Consider the following 17,416-nt stretch of genomic DNA (forward strand, 5'->3'; position numbering starts at 1 on the left):
AGGGAGAACGAGAGGGCACTCTCTAAAGTTGAAAGGGGATAGATTTCATATGAACGTAAGGAAGTTCTTCTTTACCCAGAGAGTAGTAGAAAACTGGAACGCTCTTACGGAATCTGTCATAGGGGAAAACACCCTCCAGGGATTCAAGACAAAGTTAGACAAGTTCCTGATGAACAAGGACGTACGCTGGTAGGGCTAGTCTCAGTTAGGGTGCTGGTCTTTGACCAGAAGGCCGCCGTGTGATGGACCACTGGTCTGACCCAGCAGTGGCAACTCTTATGTTCTTACAAAAAGACCCTTAGTAGAATAATAATAATACAGAATACTGCAGTTTGCCTGATTTTTGGCCTTAAAAAACATGCCCTTACTATTTCAAGCTTCATTGGTTACCATTTCAGGCTAGAATTCTGTTCAAATTCGGTTGTATCTGTTTTAAAGTTTTATTTGGCTGGTCTCCGACCGACCTCTCTTCCCACTTTGAATTCTATAATCCTAACAAGAATACACGAAAATGATGTTGGTTTTTGTTTCCTTTAGCAAACTCCGGCATTTCAGGCTGGCACAATGAATTCTTACTGGAATGATCTTATCCCTCAAACCCAATCCTATTCCTCATTTCAAAAACTTTTTAAAACCTATTTGTTTGGAAAATGTTTGACTTAATTGTATTTTTTTTAACTTTTATGATATATTTGAGCATAATTCTTTATTATACTTTTACTTCTACTTAATTGGAACAATCCTTGAGATTAATTTTGATTCTGATTTTGAATTAATTGTAATTTCCATTTTTTCTGCAATACCATTTGACAAATATTGTAATTTGCTCTATGTCCAGCTTTTTTTTTTATTATTGTAAACTACATCGAACTGAAGATTTGGCGGTATATCAAAATACATTATTATTATTATAAAAATGATTATTATATCATCTGCATAGCAATAAACCCTAATACCACATTCTTCAATCAACAACAGTGACGCCAAGAAGATATTAAATGAACTAGACGACAACGCCGAGCCCTGAGGAACACCATATTGTACATTTAATTTACCCGAGTGTCCTATAGAAATAATTACCGAGAATGCGCCAGGATTTCATCCACATTGTGGCCATATTTTCATCGCCACTTATTTCCTTTTGATACATGAAATGCAAATCAAAGCGGTTCACATTTGAGGGGTGAGAAAAAGTGAGCGTACGCTCATTCACGATCAAGGAAGCAAGCCTGAAGGGCTCTCTCGTTCTGCCAAATAGCTGTCAACTGGTTCTAGAGTTACAAGAAATAGCCGTGTGCTCCCACTTCAGCTTAAGAGATCTGAAATCGGGTGCCCTCTGACCATCCGGTGGCTCTGGCACAAGGCTAACTGGGAAGTCGCACGAAGACTCTCGAGAGCTGGTATCTCTAACCCTTCTGCCTTTTTGTCCTCAAGTGGGAAACTGATAATACTGCCAACAAAGACAGAGGGAAGGCCCTGTCCACGGATCGCTGTGCGGAACTGCGCCAGACAGCGACGCCTCACACCTCGTCTGCAGCACAAACTGGGATTAACACCCAGGAAAAGGAAAAATCACAGGCAGAAGAGCTTGCGTCAGAGCCACCTCCTGTCTCTGGGTGATAATCAGCCTCTGGTACAGAACCCGTGACAGGGCAGGTGCCCCTTCTAGAGGGCATACATTCCCCATACATGTACACGCTACCACACAGCAGCATTTCCTAAAGAGGGGAAACCCATCTCTGCCAGTCTTGCAGTGGCGCTGCCCATTTGGCTACCTATGCATCTTTTAATGCTTGTATAGTTATTGTACCACTCTGCCCAGAGCCCTGTTATCTCGCTACTGTGCTCTATTACACATATTTAACTTGGGTTATTGACTTCATCCCTTTTTATTTCCCTTCATGAGCAGCATCAATTGATCCACCCTGTGTGTCTGTCATAATTAGATTGTAAGCTCTTTAGAGCGGGGACCGTCTCTTGCACGTTTAATGTACAGCGCTTGCGTGCGTCTGCTGGCACTATAGAAATGATAAATAGTAGTAGTAATTATCACAGCAGAATCAGAAACCCCAAACATCAGTCAAAGATGGATGAACTGCAAGTCAGAATGCTACAAGTGGTTGGGGGTGGGTGGGGGGGGGGTGTTCATTAATAGTCACAGAACAAATCCCTGCTTATGGCCAGCTCCAGGGGATTCAGTAGCTGCAGGACTCTCTGGGATCCAGTCCTGGCTCCGACCAGCCATCATTAGCCAGATTTTACTTTAATAAAATCCAGACCCCCCCCCCTAGACCCACCCCCAGGTATGCCCAGTTCCATCCAATCCCGCCCCCCGCTCTCATGAGTGGATGCGATGACGTCAAGCGCCCTCCTGCCCGACGCGATTTCGAGGAAGCTTTTCAAAACCCAGACAAAGCGCCGGGTTTTGAAAAGCTGTCCAGATCCCCGGACATGTCCAGGAAAATCCGGACATATGGTAACCCTAGCCATAGTGCACAAGGCATGGTCCCTAATCAGGCCAGATAGTTTGGTGTTTTTGAAGACAATCCGCTGTCCCTCCGAGTCCACCCTGCCACGTTCTGCTGGGATTTAGCCCTCACCAGATTTCAGGATTCCATTATCAGCCCCATTTAAAACTCTGAGGCAAAGCACTGGTCTGGTACCCAGTTCACAGCAGATTTATCATCTATCACTTGGTTACAAGCAGCTGCTCCTTGTCACAAGACCAGAGAGATAAGGGTCAAGCTGTTCCTTATACCTATAAACACACCACGGAGGGCAATTAGCAGATGAATAAAAAAATACAGGAACAAACATCAGGGCATCATAAAAGGCAGAAGCCACGTCCTATGCTTAGCAAAGCCCAAAGACTTGGAGACCCTGCTGAACTGTGTCCCGTGCCCTCTGTCAGGGGATGGCAGAAGCCCCTGCTCTCGGGAACACTTCTGCCATTCAGTATACTATCAAAGCCCATTTAGAGAAGATCAGGGCTCGGGAAGAGGGGAGATTTTCTGTGAATCTGCCAAACTGGTCTCGCTGAGTCCAGCTCTCCTCACACAGAAGTCACCTCTGCAGCTTTAATCTAACTAAAGTTCACCTTTCATAGGATCCCAGCAGGCTTTGCAAAAGTAGCCAAGCACAGTGCAGAAGAAGTTCAGAATGAGTAAAGAGTCCGGGGGTTTCCGGCCCACCCCAACTGAAGTTCAAGTTAGTTCATATACCGCAAATATAAAGCCAGAAGGCAAATTAAGTGGTTTACAATTTAAAAATTTACTAACCAAAAAAACCCTGCCCTCTGCTGCCTCTTGCTACAAAAGAACAGTCTACAAGTCACACTGCAATGGCAGAAGTGTGGGCAGGGAGACAATGGCCCCCGTAACAGGACATAGGGTTAAGGATTGAAGGCTATATCAGTCTTCTTTTAAACAAGGGAAGGAAAGGGGCTTGGCGGACAAACTCGGGTAATTTATTCCAGGCATAGGGGGCAACTAGATGAAAGGAACAAAGTCTGGAATTGGCAGTGGAGAAAGGTACAGCTAAGAGCAGCTGATCTGAGCAACAGAGCTCTGTGGGTGGTGTACAAGGAGAGAGAAGCAAGGAGATATTGAGGGGCAGCAGAACGAAAACACTTGTAGGTCAGCAATAGGAGCTCGAACTGTATACGATGGCGGATAGGGAGCCAGTGAAGTGATTTAAGGAGAGGGATGACATGAGTGGAGCGAAGTTGGTCGAAGATGAGTCGTGCAGCAGAGTTTTGCAGAGATTGCAAGGGGAGAGGCAACACTGAGGGATTCCAGTTAGGAGTAGATTGCAGTAATCTAAGCGTGAGGTTAAGAGTGTGGACAAGGGTCCGGGGTAGTGTGCTCAGAGAGGAAGGGGTGAATTTTGGTGCTTTTGTAGAGATAGAAGCGAACGGTCTTAGCAGTTTGTTGGATGTGCGTAGAAAATGAGAGGCTGGAATCGAAGACGACTCCAAGGTTGCGAGCAGAGGAGACTGGAACGATGACAGTATTATTATGGCAAAGGGGAAGGAGTGGATTATTAGTGAGAAATACACACAGAAATCTCAGTCTACAGTGCAGAATAACAAGGTCATCTTTGCACCCTCCCCACATTGCGTCACTCTGTCACCCTACAGGAAGTTTTGGTCGTCTCAGTTCCAAGAGTAGACTCCTGAACAGGGGAAGAGCTGAAAATCAGAGCAATAAACACTTCACAGGCAAGAGAGATAAAATGTTGTCACGCACCACCCATGGGAAACAAAGAGTGGCCAGTGTTTAAAAGCCCAAGAAGACTGGGAGGGGGGAGAAAGTGGAAAGATGACAGCAAGGATACACCCAGGCAGGTTAAATGATCTGTTCCATGGTCAAACCCTGTAGCTCGGCCTTCCTGTTCTAGAGCAATCTGTTGCACCGACAACCAGCACTTAAAAGCAAATGTCAGGCCTGAGCGTTAAATCCAGTGTCAGAAAAATGACCCAGAACACACAAAAAAAAAAAAGAGTTCTGTCTAACCGTTGAATTGAATTCTGTTTGCAAATAAATTACTCACTAATGTCAGATGAGGAAACAAAACAGGCAAAACAAATCCACAAACTCAAATATATAAAGTAAGGGGTGGAATTGGCCTAAACAGATCGATGACCACAAATTATTGAAAAAACGTCCTTTTACTCATCCAATGGTTCAAATGACTTTATTCATCCACTAGCAAAATGACTCGACATGTACATGCTTCGGCCCGACAGGCCTGCTTCAGGAGTCTTGAGAGTCTTCTAAATTTATATATCAAGACCCTGATGCAGGCCTGTCGGCCGAAACATGTACATGCCGAGTCATTTTGCTAGTGGATAAATAAAGTCATTTGAACCATTCGATGAGTAAAAGGACGTTTTTTCAATAATTTGTGGTCATCGATCTGTTTAGGACAATTCCACCCCTTACTTTACATATTTACAGTCAGATAACAGAAATGAAAACTTGACCACAGAAGGAAAAATCCAATGAAAACCAAAGACTCTGTGGCGATGAAGACTTTATGAAAAGTTCAACTTCGTAATCCACATATAAACCACAAGGACCCAATTCTCAAGGAGTTTCAACAATGTTGTCTTCCTCAGGGTTCCCAATGGGTTCTTATTAAAAAAAAAAACCCAAAACTTGTGGATTATGAACAAGTCCAAAAAAACGAGATTCAGAAATTGTAATACACCAATATTCAGTGGCCAATTTTTTAAATCTAGTAAAATGGTTAAATGAACCACTTAGCTTTGGGCAAAATGCTGTAAGTCTTCGACTCAATGTTATAAATCCTCAACTCAACGGAGCAAAGAGTGAAGGAAGAATATGAAAAGCCCTAGGGGAGCTTCTGGGGCAGGTTCTGAAGGAGCAGAAAGCCTCGAAACAGAAGACATATGTTCACTTAGAGACTCACAGATAGAGCCATATGTCTGTTCTACAGGAAGAGATCTCAGTTTGCAAGTTCTCTGTTCCTCAGCATGGATTGACTAACTGCTCCGACATCTCAGCAAAGCTTCTTCAGGAGCAGAGGATTGAGGATCCGTGTTCACAATCTATTCTTGAGCCCGGAAAATTCATTCGTGTCGCCATGCAAAGCGGTGCAAGGTTTCTTGTTGGCCATTGAATATTGCAGTTCAAAGGGGGTTTTTTTTAATGACTAATTAAAGCTCTAAGTTTGGGAGAAGGGCAAGAACATTCTAGAGTTCTTTTTTCCCCATGGGTATCTGGCGGTGTAAATCACATTAGTGAGTAATTTAGTCACTAGCAGAGTACAATTCAAGGGTTAGCCGGGCCTGGGATTTCGCCAGGAATGACAGTTTCACTTTTCACTTGGTTCACAAGAGTTTATCGTAAAAGTCCAACCAATAGGAACGGGCGGAAACTAAAGGGGGAAGCAGGGGGAAATGGGTAGGGCATGCCCAGTGGGGCCCGGGCACTGCATGTGCTCGGAGGAAAAAAAAAAAATCTCTCTGAGCTATTGGAGAGCTTATCCGCAAATTGGGAGCTGTTGGGACAACACCCATATGTTATTACCTGTTTGCCATCGCTCGAACTGAAGCCGTGGGTATATCTCTGGATCTCTCCATCACCCACGTCAGCCTGTGGTTTCCAGACCTCCGAGCTCTTGCTGTTCGGTGTCTGTGGAGGCGTGGTGTTTGCATTTAGCACGTCCTCGCTTTGTGCCATGGCTTCAGCGCAGGTGATGCCCAGACTGCGCAGGTACTCATCAGTGTCTTTGTCCACCACCAGCAAGCGTGTCTCATTCTCTAGGGCTTTGATGCGCTGCACAACCTGCAGAGAGAGAGAGAGAGAAGAAATTCAGCCGCAGCCCCTGACAACTGAACTTGATCCCACACTACACAAAGGAAAATGCTTCCAGGTGCACTCTGGGATATGTAGTGCACATTTTCTAGGGAAGCAGCAGCCCTGCAAATGCTCTGGTGTGTACGATGATACACGAGCAAGAGACCGCTGATTTTCTAAACCACATGCATAGAAATGAGCGATTTAATAGAATCCAAGTTTATTGTTCATTTAATATATCGTCTATCAAGAATTTACCTAGATGGTTTACAATTACTAAGAAATAAAAAATAATAGAATAAAATAGATGTATTGGTTAATTAAGATTTACTATAAATGGGGGAGGGGGGTTTCAGGACTTGTAAAACATACTAGACAAGGTCGCCTTGAGTATTAAGAAAACTCGGCTAGGATCGGTAGCATGGAATTGGGATTCCGCCAGGAATGGCCACTGCTGGAAACAGGATAATAGGCGTAGACCACTGGCCTGACCCAGGATGGCTATTCTTAGGTTCTTAGGGCACTCCGGAGGTGGGGAGTCAATGCAAGTAGATCCTGACAGCCAAATTAAAAAAAACATCAACATGTATCTTTACCCATGGGGGGAGTGGGAGAAGTAATTCTCAGATGGAAATGGCTACTTACCTGGGTAAATAAATGCAAATTAATGGCTTTTAGAAGTCTACAAAATCCTGAGTGGAGTAGAACGGGTACAAGTGGATCGATTTTTCATTCTGTCAAAAATTACAAAGACTAGGGGACACTCAATGAAGTTACAGGGAAATATTTTTAAAACCAATAGGAGGAAATATTTTTCCACGCTCTCCAGAGCGTTCCAATGCGTTGCCAGAGGATGTGGTAAGAGTGGATAGCGTAGCTGGTTTTAAGAAAGATTTGGACAATTTCCTGGAGGAAAAGTCCATAGTCTGTCAGTGAGAAAGACATGGGGGAAGCCACTGCTTGCCCTGGATCAGAAGCATGGAATGTTGCTACTCTTTGGGGATTCCACATGGAATGTTGCTACTCTGGGGATTCCGGAATCTTGCTACTCTTTGGGGATTTTGCATGGAATGTTGCTCCTATCTGGGGTTCCGGAATCTTGCTACTCTTTGGGGATTCTGCATGGAATGTTGCTCCTATCTGGGGTTCCGGAATCTTACTAATCTTTGAGATTCTGGAATGTTATTTCTCCTTGGGTTTTGGACAGGTACTAGGGACCTGGATTGGCCACCATGAGAACGAGCTACTAGGCTTGATGGGCTATTCTTATGTTCTCATGTACATTTCCATTAAAACAATGTTTATTATTTAAAAGTGTGATATCCATCTATGCATTTTTACAGGATTTTTCTGGGATGGGTGATATTAACATAATCATGATTGTTGACTTTAATTATGGAAATATGGGGGGGGCCCTAGGGATATGACAGATAATGGAAAGAGGCACATATCTGAAAGTTTGCCCAGTCATCCAGTACCTTTGCCAAGAGAACGATCATTCAAGGATTCCGTGTGAAGTAAAATGGGGAAATCAATTTCCCCCCAAATCCTCAAGCCACTGTTTCTCTTGCTCGCTTACGTGGGCTGTTTGAACTCTTCTCTATAGACTATCTCAGTGCAGTTACTCAAGTAAGCTTTACATAAACAGCAGATAAACAGAGCAATGTTCTGACCCTGCTCATCCGAGCAGGGCTTGGAAATTTGCACAATATCATCCGTGGAAGGAAGTGGAAAGTAGGAGGGATTGGCTGGATGGTTCTCCAAAGCAGCTGAAAACACAAATACTTTGCATTCCATTCCCCAAAAGTATCCAATACTCAATTCACAGTCAGTCGCCTCCTGGCGGGATCAGGCACAGACTTGGACTGGATTCTGGAGGCTTCTCTCGGCCAAGGGATCGTCACTGCTGTAGGGGCTACAGATGAAGAGAGAAGAGTGAAGGAAGAATGGGACAAGCCGAGGGGGCTGAAGGCAGACTTTTGGGGCAGGTTCTGAAGGAGCAGAAAGCCCCGAGACAGAAGAAATATATTCATTCAGAGACAGGAAGAGATCTCAGCTTGCAAGTTCTGTGATCTAATTGCTCCAACATCTCTGCTGTCATTCTGAGCAATTTCCACAGGCCTTCAGGATGACACAAAACTCTCCGGTACGGTTAGATCTGTAGAGGAATGTAAAGAACTCCAAAGGGACCTGGACAAACTGAGTGAGTGGGCAGATAAATGGCAGATGAGTTTTAATGTGGAGAAATGTAAAGTTATGCACATAGGGAAAGGGAACCTGATGACATTGGGAAAAGGCAACCTAGAAAAGGACTTGGGGGTTTTGGTGGATAAAACAATGAAACCGGCAGCACAATGCGCAGCGGCCTCAAAAAAGGCGAACAGAATGTTGGGCATTATCAAAAAAGGTATCACTACCAGAGCCAAGGAAGTTATCCTCCCGCTGTACAGGGCAATGGTGCGACCGCATCTGGAGTACTGCGTCCAGTACTGGTCGCCGTACCTAAAGAAAGATATGGCGATACTCGAGAGGGTCCAGAGAAGAGCGACAAAAATGATAAAGGGCATGGAAAACCTCTCGTATGCTGAGAGGCTGGAGAAGTTGGGGCTCTTTTCCCTGGAAAAGCGGAGACTTAGAGGGGATATGATAGAAACTTATAAGATCATGAAGGGTATAGTGAAGGTAGAGAGAGACAGATTCTTCAGACTGGCGGGGGCAACAAAAACTAGAGGACACTCAAAAAAATTGAGGGGAGATAGATTTAGAACAAATGCTAGGAAGTTCTTCTTCACCCAGAGGATGATGGACACCTGGAATGCGCTTCCAGAGGGGGTGGTTGAGCAGAGTACGATTTTGGGTTTCAAAAAGGGGTTGGACGAGTTCCTGAAGGGAAAGGGGATCCAGGGGTATAATTAGAGGGTTACTATACAATACAAAACGCCCTTGGGTAATAGATCACTACAGGTCCTTGACCTGGGGGGCCGCCGCGGGAGCGGACTGCTGGGCGTGATGGACCTATGGTCTGACTCGGCAGAGGCGATGCTTATGTTCTTCCAGGTAAGGAGAGAAAACCCACCCAAGAACCAGCCTATAAAGTTCCAGTGACAAAAGAAGGGGACAGCAGGTTCTCTGAAGCACCACCAGACAGGCATTTAACACGTAATGGACGGACCCTGCTCACAGATCAGACATTTGCAATCCTACAAGTGGAATCAGTGATGCTTGCTCTGGAAAATTCTTTCCAAAACCTCCTGCAAACAGTTCAAGCTGTGTCTCAGACAGAAGAACATCCACCTCCACTGACAACATTCGTCCTTCAGCAGCCTGGAAGGGATTGTACCCCAGAAAACAAAATAAATAGGGTTACTAATTAGGGACATGTCACAGTAATCAAGACCCTCTGGCCAGGGTAGGCAAGAGCCACGAAAGGCAGACTTTCCAGGGTCCAAGGTGGACAACTTCAAGTGGCAAACACAAAGTGTCGGCTCAGGCCAGGAACACGAAAGGGCCGAATGCTCTAATATTGGCAATCAAATGGGTCACTATAAACGATTAAAAAAAAGATGGTCATTCTCGAAGAACCGTGCGTGCAAATGACGTTCACAGAGGTTCGCCAAATTTACATGAGATCAGTGGCTGGTGATAGCAATTGGCGCATGCGCAGAATAGTCCACGGAAAGAGGCAGGGAGGGATGGGGGGGAACTACCATCATTGTGTCAATCAGATGTGCCAATGCTATTGGATGGAGGGGAAGGGAGGTACAGTGGCGTCACAAGGATGAGAGGCGCCCCCCCCCCCCGCCCCATCTATTCCTTCCCTGCCCTATCCTGTTACGCACGTGTGCCCCTTCCCCATATCTCTGACGTTCCCGACGTGAGCAATAACCCCAAGCTGTTGCTCATGCCAGCGTCAGCTCTTCCTGTGACATCACTTCCTAGGGAGCGGGTCCAGGAAGTGATGTCAAAGGAAGAGCCAACGCTAAGTGAGCAGCAGATTGGGGTGGCTGCTCATGCCGGGAATTTTAAAGAGGTGCGTGCAGTTCTGGGGGTGCAGAGGAGGACAGGTGCTGACGCCCCCACCAAGACGATGCCCGGGGCGAACTGCCACCCCCCAGCCCCCCCTTACTACGCCACTGGGGAAGTGCAATTGTCGGCTTTCAACAAGTGCATACAATATTCGCCTCTAGTACATGCGCTCGAGATGCGTGCTTTGGAGATTATTTTCCCCATCACTATATTGCTATCATTTATGTGAATAATGTGAGTTTTTAAAACATTTTTTTCATGAACCACAGCCGGAAACATGAACCCGAGAGATGCACTCCCGGTAATTTACGGTTGTTAAAAATCCAGCGCTTCGCTTGGAAAATCACCGGGCGCTTGTTTAAATATTAATGAGCCCATTTTAATAGGAATACATTTGCATGGCAGAGTCAGAGGCTCCTAGGAAGCTCAGAAAAGACCGCAGCCGGAAAAATACTGGCACGCTAAACCGGCTGAAACTGGTTTTGCGACCCATCGTTAAAGGCGTGGTAAGTTATGAGAATCCGACCCCCAGAGTCCTAAACTACGGCAATCTTTACTGAATCCCGAGCACAAACCCTCCACTGCCTTGCTCTTCCCTCCCCAGCAACGATGCTCTCTCTTCCCAAGCTTCAGAGAAAGTTGAACAAAACACGCGGGAAAAGCCATCTTGCTTGGTGCGTCAGGGATTGTTCTACAGCAATAAATCCTGCCTAGCACTTGAATCTGGGCCCATTTTCTTTTCCTCCCGCATACTGACACTGTAGCCAGCTGTTCTCACCCTAGGCGGTGTACCCTGAATCCCAGATGTCACGCTCAAGCGACGAGAGATGTTACTCTGCACCCAGCGCGTCTCCAGAGTTCCTTCATTCCCTTGGTGGACAGACAGCTTTTAGTCACCAAGGCTCGACTATTGGGGTTCAGGTGCTAAATTCCCGATCCAGGGTTCAGAGCATGCTGGCATTACCTTCCGATATCAGCTGGTACAGTCACCAACTCCCTGCTCATGCCGAGCTTAAAACACAGCAAATGTTTCCAGATGTCAGTAGAGAAACTCAGAACCGTAGACGTCGATTTCTAGTTGAGCAGAGGACGGTTTTGGGTTTCAAAAAGGGATTGGACGAGTTCCTGAAGGGTAAGGGAATCCAGGGGTACAATTAGAGGGTTACTATACAAGACAAAATGCTCTTGAGTAATAGATCACTACAGGTCATTGACCTGGGGGGCCGCCGCGGGAGCGGACTGCTGGGCGTGATGGACCTATGGTCTGACTCGGCAGAGGCCATGATTATGTGCTTATGTACCTGGGCCAATAGGGGGATTAAGTGACTTGCCCAGGGTCACAAGAAGCAGCAGCATAGGTTTGAACCCACAAAGCTGTAGCTTTAACCACTGCACCACACTCTCCCTCTTGTGGGTATCACTCTTAATTTCATTTCATCACTTTTGATGAAAACAGGAGTTGCACAGCTGGGTGGTATTTCCCATGTAAATGTATAATAAGGTATCGAGATAATAAATATGTGTTTTTTGAACCGGCTCAACTTACAGCTTTCTTGACGCTGAAACGTTTGGAAAAGGAAGGAACAACATAATAGTAACAACAAATGGACTTGATTAAATAGAATATAAGCTCCTTAATCCAGTCATTAGATACTTTTTTTCTTGTATAGAATTTATTAATTGATTTCCTTAAACTTCACTCATAAATTCTTGGATCATTTCATTGAGGACTTGAGATTGTATGATTAGAGATTTTTAGTATTATGGAAATTATTTTTCTTCTTACTTTGTGTACGATCTGACAATCTTTCTGTACAAAATGTTTGATTTTGTTAAAAATTTAAAATGATAAATAAAGAATTTAAAAAACAAAAAAAACCCACAGCAACACATCCGACAGCCTGCTTTTCTTCCAAGGCCTGCAAAACGGTTCTAAATGTTGAAATGAATCTGCCCACTGGTACCAGCAGGTCACTTCCGGCTCTGAATTGGCAGAATTGTATAAATCTTTTTCACCTGCTCCGTAGGAGAAGCATTTTAACCAGCCTAATCTAGCTAATCATTCTTCAGAAATCCCGCAATTGGCCAGCCAGGCCCAGTGTAATGACATAATTAGCTGCCCCACCGGCGTGCCAGGAGCTCTTGAGTGAGCGAAGGATTGACAAAAGCCCTTGGCTGACTTCAGCACTGCCTAGTGTAACACTGGCTGCATTCAGCAGAGAGCAGGGGCAGTGCCCAGCTGACCTGGAAGCAAACCATGAAATGAAGCTGCGGGTGGAACCAGGAATGAGTAAAGGCTGACAGTACCTGGGCATAAGGTAACCGATAAAAACGGCCTTACTGGGTTGACCAAAGAGGGTAAACACACAGTTAACAGGTGATGATTTGCCATAATTACAATACAACTTTTTATCCTGCTTCCAACAAGTGCCCAATCCAGGTACGCAGAACCAGCATTAGAAGGTGGCAACCTGGGCAATTGCCCTAAAACCCCAAGCCTTAGGGGGGGGGGCCATAGGACTGGCTAAGTTTGAAAGAGACATAACCTGAAGGTGGGCTTTGAAGCCCCCTCCCCAGTTTCTGCTCTGCCACTTGTCCAAACCTTTTTTTTAAACCCTGCTACGTTAATTGCTTTTCCATCAACCTCCAGTACAAATTCCAGAGTTTAACTAAACACCAAGTAAAAAATGTTTCTCCCATATGTTTCAAATGTACAGCTCTCTAGCCCAGTGGTTCCCAACCCTGTCCTGGAGAACCACCAGGCCAATCGGGTTTTCAGGATAGCCCTAATGAATATGCATGGAGCAGATTTGCATGCCTGCCACTTCCATTATATGCAAATCTCTCCCATGCATATTCATTAGGGCTAGCCTGAAAACCCGATTGGTCTGGTGATCCTCCAGGACAGGGTTGGGAACCACTGCTCTAGCCCCCTTCAAACTCTGCATTAGAGTCCATCCCAATTCAAAATGGGGGGGCCATCTCCAAAGGGATTAGTGGCGAACACGCCACAGCAGGAATGAACCTCACGCCAAAGCCAGGGTGTTGGTGTATGATCTCAGTCTCTCACATTTACTGCCAGTGGCGTAGTGAGGGTGAAAGGCGCTCCTCCCCTGATCCCCCTTCCACACCCCCTTCCCCTCCCCCACACCTCTAGTTGTTCACTGCCCCGAGCCCCATCGGCTCTCCCTCCGTCACTTCCTATACGTGGCACAAGGAAGTGCGTCAGTGGGAGAAACGACACGGTCATGAGGAGCACATTGAAGTGGGGGGAGGAGTGGGAAGAGGCGGGGGGCAGAGAGGAAGGGGGGTGCTGGTGGCTGGAGCAGACCGCCTTCCCCCCCCCCCATGCCACTGCCTCCAGCCCAGCCAGATCTATCTAGCCATAACTGGGCCACAGAGCATAGAAATCTGGCCTTATTTCTCAATTGCTGGAGTTACCACCTAAACCCCACAAAGTTTTTCTTGTCATTCTCTTTCACATACATTTAAATGTCGTTACTGTATTCAACAAGGCCTTACCGTTAATTATGTAGAAAAAAGGGACGTGATTAAGGTCAGCTTGAGCTAAGAAGAGATTTCAGGAGATGGTGAAAGAGCTAAAGCAGCAGTTGGCCAAAATTCAGGGGTTAAGGATCAGAAAAAGGGAGATTTGGGGAGGAAGGAAAAGATTAAGTTTGGGGATAAAATGCTTGAAACCTGGGGAATGACAGGTTGGGGAGTTAAAAGGAAGGAGCAGTTTACAGGCTGCTTAAGATTAATCTGCTTCAAGACTGGGGAAGGAGAGGGTTGGGGTTCGGGTGCTTCACAGCTGGCAACAGTTAGAACAGCGTAGAGTTGGAATTAAACCTGGAAAATAGAATATTAGGTTCAGGCTTGAGGCTGAGAGACAAGATTAGGGAATGAAATTCGTCAGGCAGGAGAAAGTATTAAATTAAGAGTTAGGGTTAGGTTTTGGATTCAGAAAAGGGAAGGAAAAGATTAGGAATGGGGAGAGGTTTGGGTTAAAGTGGTTCAGACCTGGGGGGGGTTAAAGTTGGGGTTAAGGTGGTTCAGACCTGGGGAGGGGAGTAAGACTGGGGACATGGTTATGGTTAAGGTAGTTCAGACCTGGGGGAGGGGTTAAGGTCAGGGTTGGGATTAAGGTGGTTCAGACCTGGGGAGGGGAGTAAGATTGTGGATAGGGTTGGGGTTAAGGTAGTTCAGACCGGGGGGGGGGGTTAAGATCACGGTTGGGGTTAAGGTAGTTCAGACCTGGGGGAGGGGTTAAGGTCAGGGTTGGGGTTAAGGTGGTTCAGACCTAGGGAGGGGAGTAAGATTGGGGACATGGTTAAGGTAGTTCCGACCTAGGGGAGGGGTTAAGGTCAGGGTTGGGGTTCAGACTTGGGTAAAGGGTTAAGATTAGTGACAGGGTTGGTTTAAGGTGGTTCAGACCTGGGGAGGGGAGTAAGATTGTGGATAGGGTTGGGGTTAAGGTAGTTCAGACCGGGGGTGGTTAAGATCAGGGTTGGGGGTTAAGGTGGTTCAGACCTGGGGAGGGGAGTAAGATTGTGGATAGGGTTGAGGTTAAGGTAGTTCAGACCGGGGGGGGGGGGGTTAAGATCACGGTTGGGGTTAAGGTAGTTCAGACCTGGGGGAGGGGCTAAGGTCAGGGTTGGGGTTAAGGTGGTTCAGACCTAGGGAGGGGAGTAAGATTGGGGACATGGTTAAGGTAGTTCCGACCTAGGGGAGGGGTTAAGGTCAGGGTTTTGGTTCAGACTTGGGTAAAGGGTTAAGATTAGTGACAGGATTGGTTTTAAGGTGGTTCAGACCTGGGGAGGGGAGTAAGATTGTGGATAGGGTTGGGGTTAAGGTAGTTCAGACCGGCGGGGGGGTTAAGATCACGGTTGGGGTTTAGGTAGTTCAGACCTGGGGGAGGGGTTAAGGTCAGGGTTGGGATTAAGGTGGTTCAGACCTAGGGAGGGGAGTAAGATTGGGGACATGGTTAAGGTAGTTCCGACCTAAGGGAGGGGTTAAGGTCAGGGTTGGGGTTCAGACTTGGGTAAAGGGTTAAGATTAGTGACAGGGTTGGTTTTAAGGTGGTTCAGACCTGGGGAGGGGAGTAAGATTGTGGATAGGGTTGGGGTTAAGGTAGTTCAGACCGGCGGGGGGGGGGGTTAAGATCACGGTTGGGGTTAAGGAAGTTCAGACCGGGGGGGGGTTAAGATCTGGGTTGGGGTTAAGGTGGTTCAGACCTGGGGGAGGGGCTAAGGTCAGGGTTGGTTTTAAGGTGGTTCAGACCTGGGGAGGAGGGGGGACAGGGGGGGGGACGAGGTTAAGGCGCGTCCGACCTGGTGGTGGGTCTCCTTCTCCACGTTCAGCCCGTTCACCTCCACCAGGCGGTCTCCAGCGCGCAGTCCGGCCGCCTCAGCCCGGGATCCGGGCTCCACTTTGCGGATGTACTGGCCGCTCTTGCCCTTCTCTCCGTGCAGGTGGAAGCCGTAGCCCGTGTCCGCCCGTAGCATGTGGCAGAGCCGCTGCTTCACCTTGGCCATGGCCTGGCCGGGGGATCTCCGTTGCGAGCGCCGGGGAAGCTGCACGATCCGGCCGCCGCTGCTGCTGCTGCTGCTTCTCTCTCCCTCCGGAGCTGTGGGCGGAGCCAGGCCTCGCCCCTCCCCTTCTGGAGCTGTGGGCGGAGCCAGGCCTCGCCCCTCCCTCTCCTTCTACGGGAGTCGAGTCGAGCCGAGGCCCCCACCCACACCCCAGAGATGGAAAGGTGAGAGTGGCACCATAAGCCACATCTAGGGATAAATAGAGGCTTTCCTCTTGCCTATATGAATAGCAGCTTATGGACTTTTCCTCCAGGAACCTGTCCAAACTTTTTTTTTTTTTAAACCCAGAGACGCTGATTGCTGTTACCCCATCCTCTGGCAACCCCATGGCTTTTCCAGCAACTCACACACATCTTCCCCCTTTCTCTATTTCTGGGAACAACAGCTTCATCCTCGGGGTAATCTTTGTCTCATCTCTCACCTTCTCTTTATCCAACCGACTGCCAGAATCTGTCCTTTCTTTCTCTACAAGACCCTTCCTTTCGGAGCACACTAAGGTCCTCTTTGCTTGTCGCCTAGACCAGTGTTTTTCAACCTTTTTACATCTATGGACCGGCAGAAATAAAAGAATTATTCTGTGGACCGGCATTGGTTGAAGAACACTGGGCTAAGTCGTGGGCCAGACCCCGCCCATCTCTACCCAATCTCCACCCCAGACCCCGCCCCCATAATAGTACTAATTGCACCTTGCACGTCCCGTGTCTCATCTGGAAGCCTTCCCTCTGACATTGTAGGAGCCACTGCCCGTGGCTTTGTGCACTGAATCAGTTAGGAAAAGGGATCGCACCGTGGACCGGCGTTTGAAGAATACGGTTTTGGGCCTGATGCACGTGTTGGCCCTGTGGACCGGCAGGAAATATCTGTGGACCGGCACTGGTCCATGGACCGGTGGTTGAAGAACTACTGCAACCTGCTTCTCTCCCCTTCAATCTGTTCAGAACTCTCCTGCATGCCTTGTATTCCATCCGCATTACTCCACTCCTCAAGTCACTTCATTGGCTTCCGCATACATTTCAAATTCCTCTTCCCAGGAATGACCTACAAGTGTATTCGCTCTGCAGCTCCTCAGTATCTCTCTCCTCCCCCCCCCCCCCCCCCCCCAGTTATCTGTACCCTTCTCCTCTATGGCCAACTCCAGACTCCGTCCCTTCTACTTTGCTGCAAATTAAGCTCTGTCTCTGGCAGTCTTCAAGTCCAGACTCAAAGCCCCAATTCCAAACTCCAACCCACCTTCTAAGCATCAATATCTGTCTTATCATTCCCTCTGTGATTCCTCCTCCTGAGCAGTGTGGATTGATGCACCTTCTTATCCAGTTTATCCGTCTTGACTAGATTGTAAGCTCTTCTGAGCAGGGACTTTCTCTTCTGTGTTTTGATGTACAGTGCTGCGGGTGTCTAGTGATTAGTAGTAGTAGATTAACTATTTGTTGAGTGGAAAAGTAAGGGGGTAGGGAGTGTTGGGAGGTACTTTTCGTG

At 47.1% G+C, this 17,416-nt stretch overlaps 1 protein-coding gene across 1 annotated transcript in view; it reads right to left on the reverse strand.

Annotated features, from left to right (window-relative positions):
• SLC9A3R2 (SLC9A3 regulator 2) overlaps positions 1 to 15,995 on the reverse strand; it is a 102,417-nt gene extending 86,422 nt beyond the window's left edge. Inside the window, exons 1-2 of the mRNA XM_033964023.1 lie at positions 15,680 to 15,995; positions 6,054 to 6,311 (exon numbers count right to left, since the gene is read on the reverse strand). Coding sequence (XP_033819914.1) covers positions 6,054 to 6,311; positions 15,680 to 15,883 — 462 coding nt within the window. The 5' untranslated portion in view covers positions 15,884 to 15,995. The remainder of the gene's footprint in view (positions 1 to 6,053; positions 6,312 to 15,679) is intronic.
• Positions 15,996 to 17,416: the final 1,421 nt, after the last annotated feature.

Source organism: Geotrypetes seraphini, chromosome 11 (genome assembly GCF_902459505.1).
Source record: "Geotrypetes seraphini chromosome 11, aGeoSer1.1, whole genome shotgun sequence".
NCBI classification, from domain to species: domain Eukaryota; kingdom Metazoa; phylum Chordata; class Amphibia; order Gymnophiona; family Dermophiidae; genus Geotrypetes; species Geotrypetes seraphini.